The sequence below is a fragment of the Buteo buteo genome, chromosome 3 (genome assembly GCF_964188355.1).
Source record: "Buteo buteo chromosome 3, bButBut1.hap1.1, whole genome shotgun sequence".
Taxonomy (NCBI): Eukaryota; Metazoa; Chordata; class Aves; order Accipitriformes; family Accipitridae; genus Buteo; species Buteo buteo.
In genome coordinates, this window is record NC_134173.1 from 22141735 (window position 1) to 22154266 (window position 12532).

General features: G+C 37.4%; 1 protein-coding gene across 1 annotated transcript in view; it reads left to right on the forward strand.

Moving 5' to 3' along the window:
* The window catches only part of AKAIN1 (A-kinase anchor inhibitor 1), a 29218-nt gene extending 17152 nt beyond the window's left edge, over nucleotides 1-12066 (forward strand). Inside the window, exon 3 of the mRNA XM_075023062.1 lies at nucleotides 11710-12066. Coding sequence (XP_074879163.1) covers nucleotides 11710-11900 — 191 coding nt within the window. The 3' untranslated portion in view covers nucleotides 11901-12066. The remainder of the gene's footprint in view (nucleotides 1-11709) is intronic.
* Nucleotides 12067-12532: the final 466 nt, after the last annotated feature.

Genomic DNA, 12532 nt, shown 5'->3' on the forward strand with positions numbered 1-12532 from the left:
TTGTATTTTTGGCTAAATACCTTTTAGAAAGGCATCAGTTTTGATCTGAATACATCAAGAAAGATTGCAACATCTACATTGGCAGCTTGTTTCAGTGTCTGAACATTTCCATCCTTTAAGCTTGTATCTACTTTGATTTGTGTGATTTCATCTTTCAGGTGCATCTTGTTGTTTTTCAGTGTAATTTGAAGAATTCCTTCTTACTTGACATTTTCTCCAGAACTAGAAACACACAGGCTTTACTCGTGACCCTGCAATCCCAAAAGAAGGAGGAGGAGGTAGAACTCATTTTTGTATCAATATTTGTATGTAAAAAAAAAAAAAGTTTAAAGATACGTTAGAGAAGTCAGAATATTCACTGCTCAGCACCTTTTTCTTACAATAGCAATAGCTTTTCAACTAGCTTTTCAGCAGTACAGCTGTTCTTAAAATTTTTAAGCTAGAAGTGTAGCAGACTTGCATAATGACACTGAATATCAGAAGTGCATCCTGTACCAAACATTTTAGGAATCTCATTAAACTGCAATTGAAGACATAGCAGCTGCACACTGAAACAGATGTGCTTACTTGTCTGAATAGTCTTGATCTCATCTAGTGGAAAAGCTGGAAAAGCAACAACCTGTTGTGCTGCAGGATGTGAAAACATGAAATTTCTTGTTAGCCTTTTTCTTTTTTCGATACAGTTACAGGTGCTGTGGAGGACCCTGTCCGTAATGCACAGACCAAGACGCTATAGAGGCACCTGTTAATGAATGGAGAAATTACTACCAATAACTTTACTTTTCTGAAGATAATCTGTTGTGGGATATCTCCAGTGTTTGTGCTCAGTGTGGTACTCCGAAACTCTCAGTTATGAAGTGCCTTTCACCCATGAGAACAACTGTAGTAAGGCAGGGCACAGTCCTTGTCCCTGTTAATTGCTGTGCTACATTCTGCTAATGCTCCAAGTTCTGCGCTACCAACACCTGCCCCTGCTAATGCAATAGTAATATTGTAATAGTATATACATGTAGGATTCTTTCTCATGAGCTTAATGTTGACAAAGACCATGTTATGGACATAATTTGGAGGCTACAGGCAAGGCTACTTTGCAGACCTCATGCAGTCTGATATAATGGTTTTCTTGTCCAGAATTTGTGATGGCTGGTATGAGTATGAAGGCCAGTTGCCCCTCAAAAGTATCTGACAATGTACTTGCAGCTAAGAGCTCTCAACAATACCTCAAAGTGTTTGCTGCCTGGAGGCAAGGAAATTTCTTGGGTTTTTTTTGCTGAGGAAAAATTATTTCTTGTGCTGACCTCTCCCCAATAACACATTGATCTTTCCCCTGCTGTGAAATTCCACTAGCAGATCTCACTAGTGAGGTGAAAGAAAAAGTTAGTTCATAGATATTCAGAAATGTGATGAAAAGAGCAAGCTTAAAACGTAGTCAACAGTCCTAGAGGCAATATTTCTTTAAAGTATGATTCAACATAGTGTTAAAAACTGTCACAGAATTTACTTTTTCAAATTATTATTAACAGAACTGAAGGCTTAAATAAGTAAGGCTGGCACCTTTCACTTGCATATCACTGGGCTGAATCCTATCAGGATTATAAGGTTATAATATTATATTATATATTAACATTATTATAAGGTTAGCAGTGAAAAGAATCCTGTCTTCTCAGTGGCTGTGTAGTGGCCTATATTGAAGGAGTTGTTCATAGTTGGGGGATGGTGGTAATAAGTCATACAGTCATTATTAACATCCTTACTGGCACTGTGTATGGGATCCATGTATTGAGCAGGAAGGTCAAACAGTGAATGTACAAAAGGAATGAGTTACACTGACCTCTAAGATATGTCCCTCCAAATCATTATTCTTCTAGATGAATTGCTCTGTTGTACTTGTTATAGACATAAATAATAGGATTTCAACCTTGCAAGCTTTATCATGGTAATGGAAATTAAATGCACTTACTGTAAAATACAGTGAATAGGTAGATTTATTCCTATACCTTCAATGTTGTCTCTTAAGGATTTTATTAAGGACACAATCTGTCATACTAAGTTTACAAATACTAAGTTAAGCAAAAATTCTTTGCAAATAATGTATTAATAATTTCTTTATAGGCTTTCTGAAATTATCTGCTTACTGGTTACCCATTTGTAATGTGTTCTTTCTCTAATAATTTGCAAGCTCCTATGGAACAAGATTTATTATTTTTTAAGGGATTGCAATTGGGGCAGAATCTTTACTGATGTTAGCAGAAATGAAAAGCTGACCTGAATAGCCATAAAATGCTTCAGGTTCCTTCAGAATGCCTTGCCAGGGAAGTCAAGGCAGGTGAGTTCTGTGCTGCTGTCATCTGACCTTGCAAATGCCTGTAGTCATGTTATCAGAAGATGCTGTTTTCCTTCTTCAAGAGAGTCTGAAATTTTCTGCCTGAAGAGGTAAATTGAGCCATATTCTACTCAGATATTTCTCTAATGGTAAGGCAAATATAATCTCCTGTGAATTACTTATATTTGCTTCACTTTGTAGTATGCATATTTGATATAATGACACTGTATTTTCTTACTTTGATCAGTGAATCCGTTCACCATTTGTCAATATGGAGGGGGTGTATATCCATTACTACTTCTGTTAAATACTTGCAGATTGACATTACATTTTGTCTTGAAGTAAGTTTTCTTAGAGCAGAAAATATTTCTCTGGGAAGTTAGAGAATTAGCTTCAAGAGGGGAAAACAGCATGTCATGGCATCCTGTTGCAAACAGGAATTCCATCAAGATTACAGCTATGAAAAAACCCTGGTTTTTTACTCTTTCAAGGTGCACTTTAAATTTATATAATCTCTGATTCTCTTTCTTTTGTGAGCTTGTGTATATACATACATACATATATATATAAAATCTCAGCCTCAATTACTAATAGCCTTATATACAGCTTTCAAACTCTGCTTACATTCTAAAATAAGCAGGAAGGTTCTTCTATGCTGTTTTGTGTGTATGCAAATTTAGGTTGGGTTGTTTGGTTTGGTTTGGGGTTTGGTTTTTTTTAGAGATAAGGAAGGGCTAGACAATTTCTGAAATGAGACTCTGAATAATCTGGTATAAATTGAAACACATCTAAAATGTAGCAGAATATTTTCACTGACTTGCTGGCTTTTGACAGGTTATATAACATCTTCCCTATTTTTTTCACTTTAAAAAAAAATAAATCAGGTTCAGTTATAGCAAATTTTAATTAACTTGTACATAGTTCTTCAATACCAAAAACCACAAAGCATTGCAGAAATATAAACACAACAGCTAGCAAAATAAACCTTTAGTAGTGGAATATGCCTCCATTGAAAACTTTCCATTCACTTATGCTATACAGTGGTGGATACAAAAAGTATTCTAACACCTAGCAAAGCTAGGTATTTCGGTGGGGATTTGTGCAAGTCCACCAGTGACCTTTTTGGTACAGATTCAGAAGGCCTAAATGTTATTTAGCTTTCTGTGCTTAATGTTTTCTGTTTGACTAGGAATCTCTGAGCACCTAAACTGTAGAAAATAGAAGGCAGAGGGAATTAGATGACATATGGGTCACCTGTATCTGTGCCATTGGACCTCTCCCTCTATGGGAGAAGCATAGCATTTGATGCAGAGAGATTTCTTATTTCAGTATTTGAAGTGTGTTCCCTAAAAGAAATAGCAAAATTGTACAGGTGAAGAGAATTTAAATTGTTCATTAACTTTGGAGCAGCTGGTCCCAGATGCTCTTCAGGAAGTATCTTATTTTTAATACACTGAATTCTAGCCTAGGAGTTAAAAGCCCTCATAAATTACTGTTAGTTTACAGTATTAGACCCAGAAATTTTCCTGCTGGGACCAAAATCTGAGTATCACATTTACAGGTTTGGGTGTTGCAGAATTTTCAGTGACTACTACTTCAAACTACATCCAGTCTTCAAAGCTGAAAAGACATAGTCCTTAAGGAATGAATTTATTGCTATATGTGAAAATACCTAGAAAATATATAGAATGAAATGTATAATCTGTTTTTAGTTAATCTTATTAAAGTATGGCAAGAAATCTTACTAAAACATGTTGAGAAGATGCTTAAGAACAGATAATGTACCTGTAGATCACAACAACCTCTTAATCTAAAAAAGTTTGGACGCTTCATTTTGGCTGGCATATTTCAAATAGTATGAAATAACTCACTGAAGTCTTCAAAAAGATAACTTTTATCTAGCACACAAACCAAAGACTTCCAGATACTCTTTTGTCTTAAGAAAGAGCAAAACTCAGTGGGAAAAAAATTTTCAAAAACTCAGTTCAGATATAGCTAACGTCTGGATAAAAAAAAGATACAATAAAGTATTACTGTGGTGATATTATTATGTCCTTTGAGACAGTTTATCTGCATTTCTGCTCTTTTCCTTCACCCTTCCATTCCTCCTGGATTTGTCTTCAGAGCAGGGTTGTTCCAGCTTCATTCTTAAAACTTGTTTTGAAGAGCAAAGTAGTCCTGATACAGGACTCCTCTTCTGTGCTGGTTGCACAGCAGGAGTTAAGGAGTGAGGTTAGGGCAGAAAATATACCTGAACTGAGCCATGACTTTTCTAGTGAAAGTGAGTGTTAAAATCCCCTGCATACCTCAGGTTAGGGAATAGGAAAAATACAACAATCCTACATGAAAGTACTTTTAGCATTTCTGATATGTTCAGTGTCCTCCCTTCTTCCTCAAGGAATCAGGGTAACTGAGTATTGCCCTCAGATACTTGACAGCTATCAGTGAGGACTTCACAAGGCTCCATTTTGGAGTATGAAAAACAGTACTGGACAGAATTAACTCTAATACATTTCTTATTTAATTTTTTTAAGATTAAATTTACACCTTCATTGTAGGACCTTTTCATGAGGTCTCTGAACTGGCATCATTACTGACATTAAGACAAATCGGGTCTCTAATGCTGTAAATAGCTTAATGACACTCATGCATAACGTTGGATTTGTGCACTTGTTGGAAAGCCTGCAGCCCTGGCTGACTGCCGTGTTCATTCATTCTAGATGTAATTAACATGACTTGTCATCATTTCCTGATTATGGATGCTGTGCAGCCTCATATTTTATATCTTTTCTTCAAATTAGGCTTCTAATGCTGAAATTGTAGCACCAACCTATAAAGCAAATCAAAGAGGGAGATTTTTTAACCATTTGAATTCACAGGTTACAAAAGTATTCGCCAGAAGAGGCTCACCTGTAACTTCCATTCTTTGGCTGTCAGGATGGAGAGATGTGTCACTGCCTAATGCCAATGGGAGGTTAAAAAACTGAACTTTGTTTCTTGTAGTAGAAGAATATCAATATTGATGCAAAGAATGTTACTGTTAATTACTACAACATATACATGTATGTTATGTCATTACAAACTTGCCAGGTTCTTTAATTTTTTGAAAGGTCTGCAGTTTATAAACACAATTTAGGTAATATCCTGCAACTTTTTTCCATAAATACAGCTCCCATGCATCCATACTGTACCTTGTGATGAAGTCTTATCGTTGCAGTCTTGCTTACTTATACTTCCATTCCATTTAAAAATCTTGTTAGTACTGTCAGTTGGATTATAAAAATTACAGTAGTAATTTTCAATAGAATTGAAATAGATTTACCAGAGAGCAGTATTTTCATTGGATTATTATTAATTCTTATTAATAAAGGAAAAAATTAATTCTAATGGTGCAGAAAATAGTACAACGGTTAACTATTGCAATCCAAAGCAATATGTTGATAAACAAATAGTAAGTTTGGTTAAAGGATATACCTGCATAATCTTATGTAAAAATGAAGAAAGAATATTTGCTTCTTGGCTCTTTCAGCTTCAGAAATTTCGCATACATTAAAATTGTAGCTAACAGGGGAATACATTTTGGCTAATAGTGAGTTCCAAATTGCTCAGAAGTTTGCTTAGAAGAATGTGATTTTTATTGTTAGTTTTAGATGTTGTTAAGCTCAAAGCTGTTTACACAAACAAAAACTTCTTTTTTTCCAGAAGTGCAACTTTAGTGGTATTCATTTGCTGGAATTAAACTTCATTTATTATTTCTGTGAAGCAGAACATGAACTTTTGACCTCTGATGCATGGCCCTTGGGATTCATGGAACCTGTCATATAAGCTAAGCTGTTCTCTTCAAATGCAGTGGTTGTATTGTGCCTTGAGACAGAATGAGACCTAACCTGCAGGAAGACATGATGAGCTGCATAAATGTCACATGCTTTGAGGAAAGGTGAATTAAAATTAAAGGCATTATTTTTCTCCTGGGAAAAGCAGTAACCTCATATAGGTGATGAAGCAAAAGGGATAACTGAGGGACAGTAGAAGTTTCCTGAGGTTGGATGTACGTTCATGATGGTGCATGCTCATGCATGACTAATGTCTTCTCAAAAAGTATGGGATAAATTATTTCTAGTCCATGTTCTCCAAGAGCCCAAAGTTCCTTCCTACCACAGTTTATTCACCATTTAGACCCAGCTCTCTTTTCACGTGAGAAATGTTGCTTCTGTTTCCTTCTAAATCACTGATTCTGCACCCACTGAAAGGTGTCTCCTTCTCCAACAGTTCATTGCCAGCATTAGTGGATCTGGGATGGACATACATCTTTGCAAGAGCAAGGTCATGCCTGTGGTATTTTAGCTTCATGATAGTATTCCCAACAATCCTATGAAAAGATACGGTAGAGAACTTAACTGCTGATTCAAACAAATGACCTGTTGTTGAGTGTTACTTCGTAGGAGTGTTTATAAGGCATATTAAATTTATCTTGTAGCAAGCTGAAAGGGAAAAGGCATGAGGGATATGAACAGAAAGTGCAGGAGACTACTTTGATTGCAGGCTGGAAAGGAAGTGAAGTGTGTAAATGAGAAAAGCTCCATGTGCAACCAGAGCAAAGTTCTTCAAGATTTAATCTGTGCTAAATGCTCTTTCTCTGTAGCTATCATTTTCCATGTATACTTACTTTTCTAGGCATATTCCATAGTCCCGAAACATCACAGAGAATGTAAAGTGTCCCACACAAGATGTTCTTGGGCTTAAACTAATATTAGTTCTAATAATTGAAATGAACACTTGGAATCTACTTCAAATGCTTTTATTCTTTTTCCAAACTACTAGCCTATTTTCCTTCATGGGGAACATCTTCAAGTGAGCCAAAGGAACTTTGAGGTACTGATGTACGGCACTAGTTTTAGATCAAAGTGGAATATGTGACTGACTCCTGCAGTCAGTCCAAGATTTTGAAGTTTTTTAAATCTCTCAGAGTATACTTTACATTGCAGAACCAGGCTGGAGTTTGCAAATTACTTTTCATCTGCTATGTTAGTTGGCATAAAACTTACCAAGTGAAAGATAAGGTAATTAAAAGATGCTAAAGAGAATTTGTTATGTCTTAATGATAAAATTGCTGCCTTGGATTTAACATCACTTAACCTGGATTTTTCAATTCTCTATTTACAGAATTAGGGTGCTGGGTTCCTGTAAAAGTCAGGTAAGCAGGAGAGAATAAGTAGAAAAGATATTCTGACATCAAGACAAAAAAGTAGTCATTAGACAAGGATAACTAGTAGGCAGAATGCTGTTTCTGCTATCCTGCAAGTTTTTCCCAGCAATTACTTCAAGTGACCTTTTGTCATGGAATTTTAATTAAACTAGTTATTCTTCAAATCTTAAAAAAAATCATAGATACAATTAATTTTTATCTTATCACCCTAGTAACTCTTATTTTGATTAGCTAAACACCAAATACTTAGACAACAAGAGCGATGTCTCTGTTTTACCAAATTGAAAAGATGCAGTTCTTAAAATGCCTGATTAATTCTATAGGCACTCAAATTTCTGCCTTTGTTTATATCCATAGCAGTCTGTATTTCAGCAAGGTGGAGCAGTTTGATAGATAATGTTCCAGCTCAGCCCCTTTGGTATCCTTGCATGAGTCATCTCTGCTTTCCTTAGTCAATCTCTGTCTTGATCAGACTAGGTCCAGCATATCAATAAATGAGCTTCTCAGAAAACAGCTTTGTGCTAACTGCTTTCCTTGAAATGAGTAATTGGAAGAAGAGAATGTAGTGGGGATACTTTTCCAGAGATTGCTGCTTACTCCTTCAGAAAGTGGAAAAGTTGGGTTTTATGGCAGCCTCACCAGCTAGAATCACAAGAAGGCAGAAGGCTCGAGGTTGGAAGGGACCTCTGAAGGTCATCTTGTCCAACTCCTGCTCAGGCAGGGTCACCTAGAACCATTTGCCCAGGATCATGTCCAGATGGGGCAGCTGTGATGGACACCACACACCCAGGGGAGCTGGACGCTCACGTCTGACTGCTTGACATGTCTGGATCCTGGCTGGCAGTCCAGCTACTATGTGTAACTGTCCCAGCACAGGCTCAGACCTCCACATAGTGTCAGATATCCCCCTCAAAAAGGGCTATTGTTTTCACTCTTGCTTCTAATTTAGATGGTCAGCATAAGCTGCCAACGTTCTTGTTGTTCACATCACCCCAGGCCAACAGCTTTGACTCCGTCTGTTTCCAAAGCCAGTTAGCTGTTGTTACCTGGGTTACTATCACCCTGTGTTACACAAATGTAAAATTCTTAAGAGTTTGAGCTGCCTTATTTCCTTTCTGTGCATACCTAAACCATCAGGCAGGGCAGAAGTAGTCCAGAGGTTTGGGGTTCTCTGTTCTTGGTTTGTTTTCCCAGCAAATAGAATAATCACCTAATGAGTTAGAGCTGGACAGACATAATCTAGGTCTCACTTATCTGAGTGGTGTTTTCAGGCAGGCTTTGCTCCAAGATAAACAACTCAAAAACTCGGGTAGAAATTCACTGGAAAACTGTCCTTTTTTCAGCTGGGTGTTACTGTGGATGACATTCCCAATATAAAAATATTTAAAGTACAGATTTTGTAGATTAAGTGGCAAGAACCACATAAATAATAAAGCATTCCTAAGGAAAGAAAACTGAGTAATTTTCAACAACAATGTGCTTGATGTCAGTATGGTTTTAACAATAAATTCTGGGTTTTTTTATGGCTATAGGGGTTGGCAAATTTTTCACATTTCATGTAACCTCAGAGTCCAGTCCAGCATACTCATTTGTATTTACAATTTCATGTTTATCCATGCTTTTGTTAATATATTATTTTCTGAATATTAGCTGAGTTGGCTGATCTTTCTCAGCACAGCAAGAAGACTAATTCATTGTGTAATACAAAGTGAGTTCATATTTGAGTAATAAAGAAATATCTGTATTTTACTGTTAATTAACATTGAATTTTATCAAAAACCCTGACTGTTTCAAGTGCTGAGGTGTGGAGCAAACTGAATCAGGGAAGTCGACTGTGCCAAGAATTCAAGTGATTCCATTCAGTCAGCTTTTCCAGCTTAAAGCATGTTTTCTAAGTTTTCATGGTTTTAACCTCTTCATTGTAGACAAACTTTGTCATCTCAGTACAGTTGCAGGTTTTTAAAAAAAATTATTCAATTTCAGTAGAATTAAGCCACATTTATTATTTTACTTTTAGCCAGAACATGTATAATATGAACATGATAAAAGTAAGTATGTTTTCTGAAGTAATTTCAAATAAACATGGGAAATAATGAATTATTTCTTTCTCATAGAGTAAGCTTTGATCGTTTTGCTGTTGGTTGTTTTGGGCTCACAGATCATGGAATCATAGAACCACAGAATGGTTTGGGTTGGAAGGGACCTTTAAAGATCATCTAGTCCAACCCTCCTGCCGTAAGCACGGACATCTTTCACTACACCAAGTTGCTCAAAACCCCATCCAGCCTGACCTTGAACACTTCCAATGATGGGGCATCCACTTCTCTGGGCAACCTGCTCCAGTGTCTCACCACCCTCATCATAAAAAAAATTTCTTCCTTATGTCCAATCTAAATGTACCCTCTTTCAGTTTAAAACTGTTGCGCCTTGTCCTGTTGCTACAGGCCCTGGTAAAAAGTCTATCTCCATCTTTTTTATAAGCCCCTTTTATATATTGAAAGGCTGCAGTAAGGTCTCCCTGGAGCCTTCTCTTCTCTGGGCTGAACAACCCCAACTCTCTCAACCTGTCCTTATAGGAGAGGTGTTCCATCCCTCTGGTCATTTTTGTGGCCCTCCTCTGGACTGGCTCCAACAGGCCCATGTCTTCACTGTGCTGAGGACCCCAGAGCTGGAGGCAGCACTCCAGGTGGGGTCTCGCCAGAGCAGAGTAGAGGGGAGAATCACCTCACTTGACCTGCTGGTCACACTTCTTTTGATGCAGCCCAGGATACTGTTGGTTTTCTGGGCTGCAAGCGCACATTGCCAGCTCATACCCAATTTTTCATCTACCAGTATCCCCAAGTCCTTCTTCACAAAGCTGCTGTCAGTACATTCACCACCCAGTCTGCATTGACATTGGGGATTGCTTTGACCCAGGTGCAGGACCTTGTCCCTTCCCTCAAGTGTATCAGATCTTAGTAGTGTCTTGCTTAAGGTAAACAAGTGATTCTATTTTTTGTCTCTATCTTAAATTTCCTTGCAAAAAATTCTTAAAGAACTTTGGGAATTTCTCACAATTCTACATGCGGATGTCCATAAAAGCATCTGACCTTTAATTCAGTGTTTTATTTCTCTCGGGACATAATTCTTAATACATGGCTTTAAAACAGATAGCAAAATAGAAATCCTGTTTAATGAAATACTTGAGCACAGCAGCCAATTGAGAAAGAACTATGACTGTCTTAAAAATCTTTCAAATCAAATCTAGTGATGTAAATAAGCCCCTAGCCTAAGCATTTCAATTAGCAACCAAGACTACATTTTCCTAAATGCCAATACATCACCTTACACCACCTTAATTCAGAAATTTTTTTTTATATCAAGATCAACTTTGAACATTACACAGCATGCTTTATAGTCCTGCCAAATTGTCATTTGTGTTAGGAGTTACTTCCAAAGAGAAACCTCTTAAACTATTCTTCATTACAAAATGTCAGTATTCACACTACATTACTTTGTTTGTCTCCAGATTTTAGCACTTTGGCAAAACAAGGAAGTGTGACATAAGAAATACATATTTGTCAGGTTGCTATAGAGGATGTTGGGATTCAGGTTTTTTTTTGTATTTTACCTATAGCAAGCTGAGCATTTTGTAATGCTTTTGCAAATCTTTTTGCAAATGTAGCTAAGGATTAATAAACTGACATTTAACAAAATTTTGTACCTTGAAGTCAAATCGGAATTCGAAGGTTGAGGGCTTTTAATCTGAAGTAAAAGTAAATAGAAATGTTAATGAAACAGTTTTTTCTCTGTATGGTGGTGAGGGAGAACATGTCAGGCTTGCAAAATGAAGTCCAGTTCCCCATCCAGAAGTGCAACTGAAGTCAAAAAGGATGCGATTCACAACTGGATGGAAAACACTCCTTCCCTGTCTTGCTGCAAAATGCAGCTGTGCTTGTTTCAGCTGTGAAGCCGCAGCTGTCCAAAGTCTCCCCCTTCATTCAGTCCTGTAGCGCTAAGCACACAGAGGCACTTTCCACCCTACTTCATCAACTTCTGTATTAGCAGGTTTCTTATGCAATAAGCTGTTCCCAAGCACTCTGTGGGGGGGGGGGGGTTCCTCCTTTTTTTCTATCCTTCAGGTGTTCACAGAATAGCCACAAATGCTTAGTTCCCTTTCTTTGTCATTTGGTTCTGGCAGGTGAGAAGCCAGGGACGGAGCAAGATGAAGTTAAGCTGCAGAATGCCAGCAAGCAGATTGTGCAGACTGCTATCCTCCGAGCAGTGCAGCAAGTTTCGCAGGAGAGCCAGCAAAAGGAGAAACGAACAAACAGCAGTACAAGCCTCCAACTAGAAAGAGGAAAATTAATGAAGAAGCATGAAAAGAAGTAAAGGAGTGGATTGGTTTTTTTTTCAATCCTCCAGTCTGCAGTGTTTTCAGCCTTCTCTTTAGTATCAGCTGTATAGCTAGTGCAATGTCACTGTTGTAAAGCAAACCAAAGTATAATCACACCTAGACATAGGGTAAAGCTGCAATAGTCCTCAGCTGAGAAATATTAAGTGCATTAGATGACTAACTCCATATTTATGCAGTGCCTCTTAACAGAAACAATAACCATAGCTATAAAAGTAGTTTCAAGCACAAGCTCTTATGGTATGGACTTATTCTCAAAAGCTTGCTGCCAGTGCACTTTCATGTAAGTTCTGCGTGCAATGTTTATGTCAGTTCAGCTGGATGGACTCTTCTTTAAGTTACGGGGTTCACTGAAGCTGTCTTCACTGAAGAAATAGTTTACTATAAAGTGTAGCAGAATGCTTTCAGGCTGCCTTGAAGCACGTGTTTGTACTTTGCTTTGATTAAACATGGACTATGTGAAGTAGCAGTATAAAGTGGATTTGGTAAGTTCTGTGAACCAATTTCTTTTTTCATCTTGGGGAAAAAAAAAAAAAAAAGCAATCCAGTAAGACTGCAGTGACTGTGATCTATGACTCTGATCATAGACCTATGATCTATGTCTTTTTTT